Below are 17,305 nucleotides of genomic sequence, written 5' to 3'. Positions count from 1 at the left end.
GAAAAACACAGAAGACTAAAGTCCTGGTTAAACTTTCTGTTGCCTCTGTGCTCTTTGGTGGCTGTATATTCCAAACTATTTACTCATTTCAGCTTTACCGTTATTATTCACTATTGACTCAATATACTAGGTTTCTGCTCATCATGCCCTGCTCACAGCTGTGCTGGTTGGGACAACCCAGAAGACCTGCCTTGTCCTTTCCTTCCCTTTCCAGTGGGGAACTGGAAATCAAATTGACTCTCAACTAATATTCTGTAATCTTTGCCTCTTTTACCATTACTTCTCTTCATAAAGTTCTTTTTATTATTCTTACATTATCAGTGGCTTTTTCAGCCTCTGATTTATCTAATCATAAAGACAAAACAAGTGATACCAACATACAGAGCTGCAGTTCATGAGTCACTGGGAAAGCCAGAACTACCTTTTCTAGCTTGTAGTTTCCAAATCACGATTAAACATGCAGCCAATTTTCAGTGTGACTTTCAGAGCAAAAGTTAAAGTACTTATTGAGGTCTTTCACAGTTCTGTTTGCTTTGCCTAAATGGCAGAAGAGAAGGGAGACACCTGTAAAGCCATCTCTGCTAGACTGTTCCCACTTTGTGCCATTTCAACATATCGTGTATTTAAGTCAGATCAGTCCAACAATATTCAAGTTCTAATGTAGCAACTCTCTGGGCTCAAATACATGAAGAAATCACTGTGCTTTAGCTAAGCAATACTAACATTCTGTATAGACACATGATAATGTTAGGTAAGAGATGTTAGCTCATCCTTAAATGAAGAGGACTAAAGAATTCTCATTGGCACTGGTGTTGAGTGCTCCTCAAGCTGCAGGAAACAGTGTTCCCTGGCAGAAGTAAGATTATTGTAGGCAATGCTGTATCAGTGATGCCATCTGCTTGAAGGGACAAACAACTTCTTGTAACTTCTTTGCAGTTCTAGTCTGCAAAAGCAAGAATGTTGTTTCCAGTGTCCCATCAAATTTTCTTCCACACTGTAGTGAAGTACAGAAGGATGTAGCAATAACGTGAATATGTGGCTGCACATCCACAAATCCTCTGAGCAGGAGATTCCTCACCTTCAATCTTGAATTTTCAAAGTGTTCTTGCTTAAAGCTGCCACCATCAAGCCCAAAGACAGAAACTAACATAAGGATTAAACTCATCCATGGAAAACCTTGACAGAAGTGTTCCATGCAAAATATAAACCCACTTACCTGAAACCATTTTATCCAGGATTGCATGGACCAACAAATCCAGTAATCAGTTCACAAGTTTGTACTTGTACTGCACTGAATCTGAACAATTTCATATTTAGTGACTATGCTGAATTACTACTAACAGTGGCTAATCCATAATTCTCTTTCTCTTGTTTCCTCAAGTCCAACAAGCAAGGATAAAAGCTTTCTGATTTTTTATTATTGCAGTATTTTTTAACTTTTTATTTCTTTACTCAAGTTCCTTTTAAATGTGTGTTTTGGGACCAAAAGAGCACAGTGCACTGCCAAATATAACACCACATTAATTCTCCTTGAATATAAAAAGTAGTTTTTCCTAAAACACAAACAATATGCAGCTACTGCTTTTAAATCATGCACAGCACTAAAATCTTCCAATAGCCTGGATGAGGAAAGCAACTTCCAAGAAGCCTTGGGACGGAAATTTGAGAAGTTTTTATGGGAACACTACAGAGCTCTTAAGTGTGTACATTAGAATGCATCTGGAAATGCCAAACAATAATTTTCATCTTTCAGTCTCTTTTCTACTCTCTTAGTTCTCATTTCATTTCACCTGCTCTACACATGGCAATAAAAGGATTTCTGCAAGTGAACCTGAAAACCATGTCAGGGATCCATGGAGGTTTAGCATATGTTTCAAAAGATTCTTCCGAGCATTTGTTCAAATGTGCCAACATTTTATTCCAATTAAGGCAAGATGTAACAGCCTAAACACAAACTTCCAGTTCTGGAGTAAGAACTATTCAAAACTAAACAGGAGTGGCCACTACAAAGAAAAAATACGTATTTGATATTATAAAAGGTATAAGAAAAAGTAACACAAAATCAAGACAAAACATTCCATTTCTACAAACTATGAAGTGCAAAGAAATGTGTATTCTTTCTAGTACTAATGTAACTTTTTTTAATTTATCAGTCTTCCGTGGAATTCATGGGACTGCAGCTCTACTCTGGAAAAGTCTCTTGAAAAAGGCAGTGCAACTCCACAGGATTTTTGCTTCTCAAGTTTCTTACTCTGGGTGAGTAAATTCACCCAGGGATTTGTACATCAAAGCTAGACACATCTTGCCAGCTGCATCCCAAACTGCACTAAAGAATCTGTAGGATAAATTCTCATTCCAAAGAACACATGTGACTAAATGGTTTTCAGCGCAAGTCATGCAGATGCAGCCAGGGGCAACATTTGGATCTGAACTACCAATCCTATTGGTACGAGCTGTCACAAGCCAAGTGTGTTCTGCCCTCAAGTATCAGAGACAGAGAAGTAAAATTTTACAGTCCTCCCTCTGACATAAGCTCCATTTTGAGAGACACTCTCTATAAGAGACACACTGCACTCAAGTGCACTCACACCAAAAGACTTCAAAACTAGAGTGAATCGTCACAAGCATTCCAAAACTTGCATTCCCAATTTCTGCTTCCTCAGTATTTAGGCCCTACAGATAGTGGAACATGTGAATGACAGCAGACTGATGACAGCAGAATGCATCCCCATTGTATCTCCTCAATTTTTAAATACAAATCTGACAGGAAGAGAAAAAGATGCCGTCCACAAAAGGGAAGTGGATTTGTATTTCCACATTCAAGCAATTCAAAGCTGCTGCTTTTCTCTATGCACATCTAAACAGCCCTGGAGAAACTCTACAGCCTTGGTGAACTGCTTGTGGGAGTCTCACTGATGAGAGATGTTCCTCACTTTCGTACAAACCAGAACTGCGAGTGCTGAAGGACTGCAAAGAGGGGCTGTGTTATGGACTCAGCTTGAGCAGGGGCAGGTGGACTCCCCAAGACTTTTTCTCTCTCTTTTTAGTGCACTTTACAGGTGGTCCTGGAGACCTCATTGGTGTCCTTTGCCTTCTGACAATCGCATGTCACTCTTTTTCTTTCAAACTTTTAATCCATTTCCAGCTCTCTGTCCATATTCAGAGTACACCAAACCAGGTGTTATTATTTAAAAAATCCATTTTTTTTTTGTCTGCAAAAATACAGCCCACAACATGCTCCTACCTCAAAGTCACAAATGTTCTTCGTCCTGCCACTTCAAAGCTCTTGGCCAAAATAGGGTGTTTTCAAGGACTGGCACCTTTTAACAAAGAGCTGCTTGATAAGGCATGGAAAAGAAAACGCTCATTTTTTCCTTGAGCTAAAAACTATTGAAGTTGGAAAAGGGAATGTAGTGAGGGCAAAACTAAAAAAAAATCAGTTCAGCTGCTTCTGCCATCCACATCACACAATTGGTGACTTCACTTGAGCCTGAATACACACCAGCTTCCTTGTATAATCCATCAAATGTGTTTTCAAGCCATGAGTTAACACACAACAGCATCAGCTGTTTTGGTTCTTGGGAAGTTACCATCCCTGTACACAACCTGTTTCTAAGATAATGCTGTAACCCTGCTGTCCATGGTCTAATTTAAAGGCACTGGCTTCAGCATTTACTGGGAACATGCACTTTTGGATGATCAATCTTTGTATTTATGTGTGTCCATAAAGGTGCACAGTATTGGGGTAGCCAACACTTCTTTGGGTGCAGAGGGGATAGGCAGACCTTGTGTGATGCTGCTGCTCCCAAACCACTATATAAGCCTGTTCCAAACCACTGCAAGGACAGTACATTGCAAAGGGTCAGTCCAATTCCACTTGCTGTTCCAAAGTGTGCATAATTAACATTATGAATCCAGCACCTATGCAATTCACTCCTCCAAAAAGCAAGGTTTTCTTTCCTCAGTTACATGCCCACAGTCACTGGCAGGACCATGTGTTACATCCTGGTAGGGAATATTTTATAGTACTGAAGTGTGCCCCACCTTTCAAATTCAGTGTATGAAAAATAACTGTAACATTTCACTTAGCTCCAAAAATAATCAAGAAGCAGGCTAGGGGTCAACATCTTGGCCACGGAAAGGAAACCAACCAAGCTAAATTATGTAGCTCTCATCTTGCCAACTTCTTGTATGTGCCAAACTAAACACAGACAAAACACAAATGTCAAGGAAAACTGTGAAGAAAGGGAAGAGCCTGAGGATTCCATGAACCAGATGGTTTAGTCATGGAAATGGATGCAACTGTTGGTAACAGCTTTCTGTGCCTGTACCAACTTCTCATTCGATCAGTGTTTTCAGAAACTGGTAAATTCATTAACAGATACTTAAATTCAGGATACTTTAAGTTTCAGGAAAAAAAGGTTTGTTTGGGTTTTATTTTCCTCCCTTTTAACAGGGTAATAAAAAGAACTGGCAAAAGAGCTCAAACCCATGGGGATATAGAAGCTTACAGATTTTTTCCCCCGAATATCCAAGTGGAAACACACATTTTGGCACATGCATTCCACAGAATCCTTTTTTCTTAGCACATGGAAAAAACCTCAGCTTTTCCTGTAGCTACGGAAAGTAAAGTGTGGGTCTCCCTTGTTAAGACCATTCTTGGAACTGGTGCTACTTTTCTTACTTTATGAAGATACAAACTATGCCATACTACTGGATCAGGTGTCCAGCCAATTTGAGAACATAACTTCCAAACACAGCTTTCCGACTTCTTATATTTTACTGTCCTGCCCAAGGTTTTAAAGAGGGATTCTTGTATCAGAAAGCCTCTTTTATTTACCAGTATATATTTGTCCAGTGTCCCATGCTTTTCATAAGATTTGAGACTGAAAAGAGAAAGGATCTTCGTCCATATATAAAAAGATGGAATTTCACAATAGCATCACCACCACTAGCAAAAAATGAATAAGAAGTGGCTTAAGTACCTCTAAATTTCAAAACTCTTATTTCACAGTCCTTCTTGAATAGCTGAAACCAGAAAATTAATTTATTTTTTTAGAAGCCCACATTTTCTTGAAATGAAGCCATGGTAATATGTTAATATTATAAGCACTGGTGTCTCAGCTCACTGCAGAATTAAGCTGGAGAAGAAAGTGGGCTCAGACACAGATGATTTTAATGGGAACACTTAGGAAAAGTCAGTCTTCAGCACTGTCAAAAAGACCAAATGAACATTGCCCGATACACTCTTCATTCTTCAAAACCTGACATTTTGCAGAATTATTGGCAATATCCATGTTTACAAACTTGGCAGAAAACAAATGTTTATTTTTACCCTAGAGTTGATTATCACACAAAAAAGCTTTAAAAATTTAAATCATAATAACCTGTTGGTACTGCTGTTCACAACCATGCTGGTGTTCTGATCCCATTCACACCTCAACCGGTGCCCGTGAGGGCTTTACACATTGGCCAAGGAACTGGAAACTAATTTAGGCTGCTTCACTGCACTAAGCCGCTCAAAACAATTTCATACAGCATTTTGACGATCATAAGTAAACAGAAAAGTAACTGTTCTTCCTAGTAAAGAGGGAAACATACCACAGTTTTTTTCCACATCAGTGAGCAACTGAGGTTTTGGCTTCAGCAATGAGTTTGGTGTACCAGCTTCATGAATAATGTATGTAGTTGGTTTCTTCCACAGTGTCCTCCTACCTGTTCTCATTCCAGCCTGAGTTAGTCCTGTCACAGCTATTGAACTGTGCACTGGAACCAGGAACAGATTTGGCAGCCCAAGACCACCAAACCACACCAGTGTTACACACCTGTATTTTACCAGTGCCATTTCTACCCCAGTGACTGAGGCAAACGCAGCCCCTACCCAGAGCAACTGCCCAATGTTCTTTCTGGCAGACCTCTGTTCCTCAGACCTTTTATGACTATAACCTGATATTATTTGAAATACCTGCACTGTAGCACATAACAGTTTTGCTTTTCATTCTTCTAGGGTACGGCTCCCCAAAATCCTCAGAAACACTGACAGAGGGTAACTCTATCTCTGTGCCAGGTTGTTAACTTCAGTTCAGTTTGATCTGAAAATGAACACACTCCAACAAATCGTGACTTAAGTAAAATTTCTGTATGTATTATGTCAGTTACAGTTATGCAATGGCCAATATTAGTAAATTTGTAGCTAATATTAAATTAAAACTCTGAAAAAACAGCGACAAACAGTTCCATGGCACGTACCATTTTTACCATGGGGATAATGCTCACCTTTTGTCCAAAGGGACAGTGGAAACAAGTATAAATATAGAAACTGTCTCAAAACTTCAAATCTAAGCCTATGTTAATGCTCTAAACTGTCACTGACTTCCACTAAAATTATTCAGATCCAAACATCAGCAATGATTTAGGACATCAATTTATAATGTAATGCTGGTGACCCTGTACCAGTCAGGCTGGATTGGTTTCTGTCCACAAAGCAAACTACAGAGTGGCAATATTTTATCACTGGTCTTGCCAGAGCATTTAGCATGTAAATATATTTTTTAAAGATATACACACACATTTCCCCAAATTCAACTGTGGTTGAGTATTCCTCTTCCAGTTTTCAATAATTTTTAAACAAATTAGATACCAAGCCCTTTCTGTTTGGATGCTTTGTTTTCTTTTTCCAGCCTGAATGAGTCTACAGATATTTTCTTAGTTATACAAGGCCAATGTTTCACTTTGCAAACATTGAAGATGAAGGAACACTTGAAGCTTCAGCACCAGAAGGAAAACAAGGAAGAGTGCAGAGGGTAGCTCCGTTCGGAACCACAGAGCTATAACAATTATTGTTCCAGTTTGATACAAGTAACTCAAAAAAAGACTTTTATTCTAAGCAGTCCCATTGTTCCTGACAACCAAAGTGATTCTTATGTTGGATTGGACCTTCAAGACCCTTGAGCTGATACAGTTTGTAATCCTGCAGAATAGCAATGCAAACCAGTTCCCCATAAGCACTGGAGAGATAAGAATACTTGTAATCTCTTGCAAAATGTCATCTCAGTTTATTCAAAACATCACCTACTTCCTTAGAAAAAGGAGTCCATCATACTTGGAGTTTGTTCCTGTCTTTTTTTTGTTTTGTTGCTGGAGTATTGAGTTCTTGACCTAAGGTTTTATTTATATGTTAGGCTGAACGAGGGTAAGGAGAGAGAAGGAGCATCGTAATATTAGTAGATTAATTAATATTACTTGTGATGACACTGATGATTTTCCCTGTTTGTCCCCCATCTCTCTCTCCTTACTATCCTCATTTTGCTGTCTTCTTCAGTTTTTCCAGAGTGTTGTCAACAGAGCTGTAAAAGTTCCTTCCTTTGAGAGAACAACATTGCTGATTTCCAATAAGTGTTTGCTTCCATAGGAAGCAGATACCTGGCAGATTTGCAACGGAATGCTAAATCAGCTATGGAAGTTCTGCACTGTTGTCTGTTTCTGAGAAAGTCGCAGAAGTTCTTCTCTAATTGCTTTGATAAGAGAGGCTGATGAGTGACCTGGCTGGAGGTCCTCAGTGGAACTGGTGGTGTAGCAAAGGCCCTGGCCCTGAAGGCTGTTGTGTGGAAGCTGAGCAGGAGGTGCTGAGGGCTGTCTGGCTGAAGTCCTCGGCATCTGGAATACTGGTGAGGAGGAATATTCTTGGTGTCCATGCATATGCGTCTGGAAAAAGGTAGAAAGCATTATTGTACTTTCTGAATAAACATGATTATCCCAGAAAAGACAAGAAAGCAAAAAGGCGAAGAACAGAGGGGAAAGCAACATGGAGATGCTTCTATCTGCTGCAACTGTTCTTCTGCTACATGAATGAGTGATTCCTCTTACAAAGCACAAAACAACAAGTGTACACAAAATTGTTGGACTGCCTCAAGTCCAGTGATTTTCAAAATCTCTTTCAGTATCCATTAAAAAACCTTGACCACCTTTCCAATCTCTGGTATGTTTAGAAACTGAAGTGGAAGGAGGTGGGGAAAAAACCCACAGAACTGGAAGTCAACAGAATTGGCTTCTCTTTCCTTCCATCTCTATCAACTTCCTAAAAGACAACAGGCAAATCACTGTCTTCCTGGCTGTCATATCTCCATACTATTTATAAGCACAGATGCTACTAGTTTGACCTTCCCTTTCTCTGCCTGGCTTGCCTGTTCAGACCGTACACTTTTGTGGACCCTGTGACTGACTGACCAGTGCCCAGGAAAACACAGTCAACAGAAGAAGCAGAAGGAGAAAACTACTCAGATTTGAAAGATTAGATTTTTCATTCTCAACATCTGTTTTAACTATCTGAGAAACACTATCCCAGTTTAGGGACAATCACTGTTTCAGGGTAGAAAGGGGTTAATTCTGCATTTGTTCAGTAACATGTATTTTAAAAAAAAAAACCAAGAGAGAAACAAAACAGAAGCCTGAGTTTATGGCTCCTCTATCTGGAAGAAAATCTGCTTACGCTAAAACAAAGCACGAATTTACAGTACACTGGGTGACTGCACCAAATCCCAGTACGGACACAAACAATGTACATTTTGAAAATCTAAATTCCAGCTGACACCCCAGAAGCAAGTGTTTCCCCTTGCCTCATACTGCTGAAGGCTGAGAGACAGCCAGAAGAAAACACTGGACACAAAGGACTCGAACACACAGTTGGGAGCAAAGCAGTGTAATCCCCTTTCAGAGGGTCTGCGCTGGGGATGGGGAGCAGCCACCTGCAGCAAATTCAGATCACAGTCATCACAATTCAGTGAGCACTACCTTTCTCTGTAGATAAGCCTTAAGTAGTAGCAGAGAGAGCAACCTGATGGGGGAAGAAAGGACAGCAAGGTCAGCTAGAAGGGGATTTGGGAGTGAGGGGGAGGGGAACGAAGGGATTACAAAGCAGAGTCTGGGAAGTATATGGGGGACCTAGAGCGAGTTTGGCAGCAGTGTGCAGGGAACACAAAAATGGGCGGGAGTAAGTTCCTTAACATCTCTCATAATATCATAGAATAGAATTTAAGCCATTTTTTATGAAGTAGAACTAATAATAGATTTTTGACTCTCTTGCACAGCTCACGTACAGCACTCATCATTTACACAGTTAATTTGGGGAGACAGATTAGGAAGAAAAGAGGCTTTAATAGAAGAATGACAGGTAAAGGTTTTCCAAGTAACATCCTGTCTTATATCTTATAAAAGAGAGGTGATTTCAGTATCAGAAGGAAATGAATGGGTCTCTTGATTGTTCAGAATTATTCATTTGGCAGTGAAACCTGAAACTAATTCGTATGTGCAGCCTAGAGTTGGCAAACCTGACAAGTACTCTGTGGGTTTATAGAGAAGAGATGACATAAGAAAATATTAAAAGCAAACATTCCCTGATACATGAGTCTTAACAGCATCCTAAATTATATTCATGTTATTTCACATTCAAATGCATTACATGATTCAGCTCCTACCTCACACTGCATTGCATTACTACCATAAGAATGTTACAGGGGAATTAGAAGGGGAGTTAGAAAGAACATCTGATGACCTCAGTGGCTGTCTTTTACATTAAGGTAATCAAGGTTTTCTTAAATATCTAAGAAAAAGAAAAGTATGTGTTTCTGTGATTTCCCATATAACATCAGAATTAAACAGGTCTGACAACTTTCAATACCACATTGGTTTAGAAACCTAATGTCTACTAAACTACAACAGCAAAATGAGGAGACCAAAACCACTGACATGTTTTTTCAGTTTGCTAGTTTTTTCTACTTTTAAATTTCTTTACTAACAGAAATACACATTGGTATATTATATATGTAAAAATATATAGTTTTATATTGTATTCATAAATTTTAGATTTTTATCTAGAAACTTTTGCATAATTAACAGCAGTACAAAAAAAATTGACAAAGCCATATTTACTGAATCTTCCTTCTTAAAAAATGAAGATTTATGAGATCACATTGTAAATTTATTAATTTATTAATCATTTAATACCTGTTGTACTCTGGCCAATTTCAACTGAACTGGATGTATAAATATATACACAGACATATATGTATATATATATATATATGAACAGATATATAAAATTCCCAAAACCAGGTAGCTAATTAGACATAACCCAATCTGTGCTATCACTGAATCTGCTTCTGAGTGGCAGAAAGGTCAAGTTAGGCTGTGCTCATGTAGACCTGTCAGGCAGCACATATCTCACAGGGGCCACCTGGGGTACATGACAGACAGCTTTAAGAATGGTCAGATTGTTTAGACACACTACAGTGGGCAGCTGGAGTAGAAAAATAGAGTGAAAGGGTAAGAGTAGCTTTGGGGAAACACTGCAAACCTGGAGAAGTCTTGGGAGAACAATGGAGACCTATAAGGGACTGTAGATGGGTAGGAGATGATGCCAGGTGGTGGTAAGGGAGGTAGAGATATGCAAGACACTCCACCCACCTGTAAGAAACCAGGCTTTGTTTGTTCTGCTGCTCAAATGAGCACTTGCTCAGTATTGTATTTTGTGTCAGCTAAGGAAATCCTGTAATTCTCCTGGTTGCCTAGGTCTTCTAGGTGGAGAATTAAGGTGAATGGATGGTACCCTGCACACTGGCTTTGGGTTGGGAGGTACAAATGCAGATCCTTCTCCAGTTTGCGTGTGAGAAGAATGATCTAGATTCTAATCTTCCTAAATGCAGAGTTTAATTTTAGAAACTTGCTCAGAATGAGGGAACAGTAAGACTGTTTGCAAAGGATCAGTTGAATAGTGCACCATAAGGAATATGACTGTTATTAAGTAAAGCCTCATTTCCAAAAGGAGGAAAGATAAATTTAGAGCTCTGTCCTAGTGGAAATATCCAAACTCTGAAGGTAATTATTTAAATACAGAAAGCTACAAGACTAAGGCTTTTTTTTTTTAATGGGAAGAATCCTTTGCAAAAAAAAGAAAATACTGTTCATAGGAAAAGGAAAGTGTGGGAAATAGGTGAGCTCTCCTACAACTGAATGACATGATAGTCAGATAAGTTTTAGTCCATGATCTCCTCCTTTTGCTTTTTTTTTTTTTTAATAACTGAAAAAAAATTCACATTGCAGTAATATATGAACTGCAGCAACCAGTGAGCAAAAAGTTCTGTCAAAGCTGAGGCATTTGCCTCAGATGAACTAAAAGAAAGTCAACCTGGACTGAAATGACCTGAACACACCTGAAACTGTGACTGAAGGTGCAAACTGCAACCAAATCAGATTGCACTGGGCTGTGAATTTTTGAAAGCTGTGCAAGTAACTCTTTGTATAAGATCTCATATAATGGGTCCACCTGAACTTTCAGTAATAAGTTAGCAATTCATGTAATAAAACATTAAGAAAGTAACAGTTGAATATGCACTTGAGAGGCAGAAGGAATAGGCCCACAGATTTAGAAAAGTCACTTTCAGAAAAGAGAGACAAGTGTTAAGAAGGGTCAGTGAATGGTAACCCAGAGATGTCTCTGAAAATGGAACAGGAGACACTAAGATCTCTCGTGCAAGTGCTCTTTTCTATGTAAAATGAAATTGTGATGATATTGCATTCAAATACTACAGTTTCAAGCACAGAGAGCACATTAAATTAGAAAAAAATACATCTTTCAGCTTTGACAGATAAAGTTTTTGAATAGTACCAATAGAGTTTGTTTCTAGTGCACCCAGTTCTCAAAAGCTTTATGCTGTTCCTCTCAAGTTCATTTGGAGTGGAGGCAGCTCAATTCCACCAAAATCTCAAAATAAGGCCATCCTGCTGCACTTCCTTTCTGCAAAGCTGTTTCAAGATCATGCAGTACTGCATAGCAAATTCAAGTAGTGTGAACACACACTGCTCTAAGCATGCAAAAGGAGGAGAACCTGCCTTCCTCCCTCGAGGAAAAAATCAGAAAAAGATTGTTTAAACAAAGAAGCAAAAGAAGCATAAAGCTGTCGCTCTCTAGAGTACTACCATAGAGCTGTCACAGGTCAATATGCTTCAGGATGCAAGCACACCAAAGAAGGACTGGAAGCAGGCAACTGTCTCTCTCCTGGAAAGGCCATATACTATCTTCAACCTCACATATCTGGTTGAATCAGAAATGTCAACCTCTAGAAGCACCACTGCCAAGAACATGGAATCACCATGGCTGCCTAGGCAACACTGGTAAATGAATACATATTAATTTACCACATCCTGCTGACTGAGGCTAGGAAAATAACTTGTTCAGAAACACCTCTAATGTTACATGCAACTATGCAGCTTATTCTTTTGCCCTGACTCCTGCTGTTGTGCACCAATACAGAAGACAAAAGAAATACACCCATACAAAGTAGGATGGTAGTCTGGGACAATTTAATTCAATGTTTTCTACTTACAATGATCTCAAAATACAGAGGCATACTTCAAAGAAGAAATGGAAAGCAGTATCCACCTCTGCTGGAGCTCAGAAGCAGAACTGGATGAACTGCAATTAATGGGTGAAGGCCTCAAGTGAGAAAAAAAAAGGTTAGGGTAAAATGAGAGAAAGCAGTTAGAGAGAAGCAAAGGTGAAAGAACAGCAAGCAGAAGTTGGAATAACTAACAAGGGTTCGAAGAGCAAAGCAAAGAATGTCAGAGAAGCAACTGAAAGTATTCCAGGGGTAAAAAGTTCCAAACAGTAATGCAGGAAAAAATACCCAAACATATCACTACTTTGGAAACTATGCAAATGTGTAACACAGTACTCACTGCATCTCGCCTAGCACATTCATCCTCTCCACGGTACTGGGGCCACCCTGGCCCCCCCGGCTGGCCATGCCCTGCTCTGCCTGAGGGGATCTCCACTTGTTGACCTCCGATCCTGCTAGCAATTCCCACCTGAGTGAGGTGCTGTATCTGAGAACCTTAAAAGCAAATATTGTTTTTTTCATCTTTATACACAGTCAAGTTTGCAGGGCAGACAAATGACAACATAAAACTTTGTTGGAAGCAGGAAACAAGAAGAAAATGAAGCTCTGTTTCTGTGCAATTAATAAAAATCAGCAGAAAGAAGGCTGTCAGTGTAGAACAAAGAAGGAAAAGTTATGTGCATTTTGTGCAGTTCATTTGAGTGTGATGCATTTCATTTCACTGCACTGAAAGATCAGGTTGAGATACGTGCATCTCAGACATCCCAGCCCTTTCCAAACAGCGTTTACTAAAAGCTCTGGCAATGCTTTCATGTAAATTACTTAGTAGCAAAGAGAAGACATTTGCTCCTGTGGCACACCTTACTTGCATCACACTAGCAGGACCCTAACTCTCTGCCTTCTGTTCCATCCCTCAGAAGAATAAAATACATGTCTATGTAAGACTGTGGTTCTTTGAGCTTTGCTTTGTGGTTAAATATTAAACGACGCTGTCATTAACTAACGGGAAGGTCAGAACACGCTGTATCTCCTTTCAGTCTGAAAGCTAACCTCCTCCTTTCTCCTTTTCCTTCCCTTCCCTCCCCTCCTGCTGCTTTCAAACACATGCAGAGGACAGCCGCCACCATTAATTGCAAGAGACATGTAACGACATGCCAGCTTTCCTTCTTCCTGAATTTTCCCACAGTGAAACGTAATTTTTTTTACTATTATAATTATTAAAATAATATTTTATTATTCCTTAGAAATGAAACACATTTAACCCAGAGATACATAAAACTGTGTGTATGTACAAAAAGGGAGGAAAAGACAAAAACAACAGTGTGATTTAAGTGATGGACAGATCACTTTCATATTTTCCTCTTAAAAACCCCCAATATTTGACAAGTTTGATATTCACAAATAATTATGCTGAAGAACAGAAACTAAATATATGAATTACCTCCAAGCTTTAAAGCAGAATAGATATGAACATTTAGATAATAGTGTAAATCAGTGAATAAAATAACCATAATTAAACTGGAATAGTTACTATATTCCTACCATTCTCATTCTTTTAACATTTACAGGAAGAGGAACTATCAAAACTAGGCTTCTGACATGAGTATATGATCGTATTTCCAATCTTTTTCAATTCTCCAGGAAGAAAATATTTATCTGGGAGAAAATTAACTGTGACATTTGCATAACAATACAATCTTTTATTCTTAGAATCAGTGTTTGCTGTTTAATTGCCATATGATGTTAGCATCTTATTCATGATAGCATTGATGAGTGCTATGGAAATTATCTCACAACCAAATCAGGGAAGGTGATTTCCTATGGGACAGCAGCAATAGATAGTATAATCACAAACTAAAGGATCCTGCTTTTATGCATACAATTCTAGGACAAGAAATAAGAAACACGTAGGAAAGTATTAAACAAATTTTGCTATTTAGCATGCTGATTTGGGATGCATCAATTGGCTTGTTTAGCAAAAAAGAAGTAGCTGGGAGTGGAAAGTTAGCACACACTGTACTCCCTAAAACAAGTAATTTTCCATTCTTAGAGAATGAGGTTTTGTGAAAATATGCTTTGTGATAACCAGTGCCTGTAAGATATTAAAACGGTGGCAAAGCACTGCCTTTTTCTGCAAGGTCCTGTGGATGTAACGTTAACCTCATTTTGTGACGATTTTTTTTTGGGGGCAATGAAGGCAAGGACCACACATCATGTGTAGTAGCTGAAGGAGAATGACGTCTTAATGGTGACCTTGGCAAAAGGGTAGGTACAGAAAGGGATCAGTTATTTTAGTGCACATTCAACTCAAGTGAAGTGTACCTGCAGTGCTTCCAACGGGCCGTGGCCGTGCCACTGACGGCATTTCCTCTGAGTACATCCCTCTGGAGGAATATGGAACCTCAGGTGGCGGCTGCTCAGGGTGCATTAACTCTGCAGGTTGAAGGAAACCTGGCCCAAAGTTCTGCCTGTGGAAATGGAGTCAAAATTAAAATAAGTGAATTCCCTAACCAGAAACAATAATGTAGGTGTACCTCATACAACAGCTCCTTACGAGGCCCTTTACTGTACATTCTAACCTTAAATGTCCAAGAAAATATTTACACCTGAAGAGCATAATCCTCCTCCATGATCTGAACTGCACAGGAATAGTATAAAAGAAGTTTACACAAGTGTTTTTCACATGTTGCAGTCTCCACAAAGCAAGGGAAAAAGTCCACAGATCTTGAGATCTTGTTTTCCCCTTAGGGAAAAAAGGATCTTCAAAAACAGAGAAATAGGATAAGAGTAGTGATGTAGCTGCTTACCTCAGCAAGAAAGCTGACTACTCTAGATTTTCTGGGCACACAGTTTTGGTCTAAAACCATACAAAGTGCATTACATGTGTATTTCACAAACAATTATTACTTCATCAAGCATTCTGATAATTTTCCAGGAAGTTTTCAAATTTTTTGCTCTTGAAGATTCATCAAAATACTCAAAGCTGTAATTAGCACATATGAAGAGTAATGTATACTAAAGTTAATGCTTCCTATAAATCAGGCTGGTGCTGGTAGTCACTGTTATATATTTACTGAAAGAGTTAACAACAGAAACTGTAACCAATCTAACTTCACTAATTGTGCCAAGGTAAGTGCACTTGTAAAAGAAACCCTATAATTAATTCACTGAAGAGGGACAGAGAGGGAGATGGAAATGCTGCTTTTCTTATGCTTCCTATTAACATATGTTAACCCTGCCACGGTGAGATTGTATTTTAAAGGACTGATGGTAGTTGACTTTTCAGGGGTTATCAATTCCTATCAATATAGCGGAAGTGTGGATGCCCAAACTTCAGGTGCTTAGGTTACTAGGCTCGTCTCAGCCTCCAGGTATGATCAGAGGCACTTCTCAAGAGGCATCCAAAGCAAAAGATTACCTTAAACCACTTTCTGCAGGAGCTTCTCACTGGTGACTATAAATGAAGCAAAGTGAGACAAACATCCCAACTCAGGCACATGAAATAACAAAAAGTGAGGACTGGGGATGATTTTATATGCCTTTTACCACAATGGCATCTAACCCCATCTATGGTTATGGACTGCAATGTATCCTGTTCCTCAAGACCTCAATTTTACATCCCTTTCTTTTACAGGAAAATCCTGTGACTGCATCTAACTCAAACTATTCTTGATTTGTGCTTTATTTGGAAAATTACCCACCTTGTATGACAGCCAGAGAGAAAAGAAAGTTCACGTAATAATAAACTGACTAACAAAGCCAAATAAGAGCTTATTAAAGCACCAACAAGTAATTGTAAATTGAAGTACCAGGTCCTTGGCATACAGTATTACTAAATGGAGGAGGTATAAGAGCTTCAAACTGCAACAGTCTTGCTGTGGAAGTGCTAGAATTTCCCCAGCTCCCTTACATACAATTCCACCTGTCCACTCAGCAGATCCAAAGGAAACCATTTCCAACCACACCTACAAACCAGTTAAAATAAATGCTTCAATGGGTAGGTAATGTTTAACAATATCACTTCTGTTATGTTAATCACTGCAATCAGTAAAGGATGTGATCATCTGGCTTTTTATGCCTGAAGTGTTGAGCTGGAATTTTGAAGCTGATGAATTGCTACAACTTTTTGATGTTTTCTAAAGAAAATATTTTTTCAACATCACTGCAAATGTATTATTATTGTGCTAACTTTTCAGAGGACAGGAAGTATATCCTTTATTGCTGATGTGTTTGTACTTGAAAGGTACACATTTAATAACCCTTTACCCTCTCTTCTCAACCTTGTTTATAATAGATAGATATAGCTTCTCTTTAAAGTCAGAGATCAACAGAGGAGTATTAAACCGGGATACAGCTCTGCATCTATATCATACAGGCTTTCTAGTGCTCCTTCCTATATCCAGCTTTCGACTTTTGCACATTCAAAAGAAGAAAATTAATCTCCAGTCATTTAATTAAGTGGGGAGATACCATCCCAAAAATCAATTTTACACCACTAATCCACTATGGCTAAGTAGCTCTATCTCTGTTGCATGATGCAATATCCTTTTTCTGGCAAAAACTGTTCACTGTGCCTTTATGTTTGCCTAGCTGTTATGTGACCTAGGTCTTTTACATTTAATTTTTTGCCCCAGGTTGGTTCCACCCCATTAAAGATGCTGACTGCATTAGTATAGAGAAGAGAACAGTACGCTCACTCAACTATTATTCCATGCACTGCATATTTAAGCCAATGGACTATGACATTGATACATGCCACCTAATCACACTGACCTCAGGTTATTTTTCCTTCCTCTAATTGGTGAACTGGTTCCATCAATTTGTTTATCATTATCTTCAGAATTTGAGAATGCCTCCCATTGCACAAGCATGACAACTCTTTCCTTGTTTTCTATCGACCAAGCTTTAGGAAA

At 38.9% G+C, this 17,305-nt stretch overlaps 1 protein-coding gene across 3 annotated transcripts in view; it reads right to left on the bottom strand.

Moving 5' to 3' along the window:
• Window positions 1-5,066: 5,066 nt before the first annotated feature.
• Window positions 5,067-17,305, bottom strand: part of KIAA1549 (KIAA1549 ortholog) — a 166,192-nt gene continuing 153,953 nt past the window's right edge. Inside the window, exons 18-21 of one of the 3 annotated variants that reach the window (XM_017804798.1) lie at window positions 14,715-14,860; window positions 12,733-12,887; window positions 8,791-8,833; window positions 7,603-7,704 (exon numbers count right to left, since the gene is read on the bottom strand). In XM_017804798.1, coding sequence (XP_017660287.1) covers window positions 8,810-8,833; window positions 12,733-12,887; window positions 14,715-14,860 — 325 coding nt within the window. In that variant the 3' untranslated portion in view covers window positions 7,603-7,704; window positions 8,791-8,809. Of the gene's footprint in view, window positions 7,705-8,790; window positions 8,834-12,732; window positions 12,888-14,714; window positions 14,861-17,305 lie in introns of all 3 variants that reach the window. The other 2 variants (XM_017804797.1, XM_017804799.1) reach the window with 2 other exon arrangements.

Source organism: Lepidothrix coronata, unplaced genomic scaffold (genome assembly GCF_001604755.1).
Source record: "Lepidothrix coronata isolate B3197 unplaced genomic scaffold, Lepidothrix_coronata-1.0 Scaffold10, whole genome shotgun sequence".
In the NCBI taxonomy this organism is placed as follows: Eukaryota; Metazoa; Chordata; class Aves; order Passeriformes; family Pipridae; genus Lepidothrix; species Lepidothrix coronata.
This window is presented reverse-complemented; position numbering and strand designations above follow the sequence as displayed.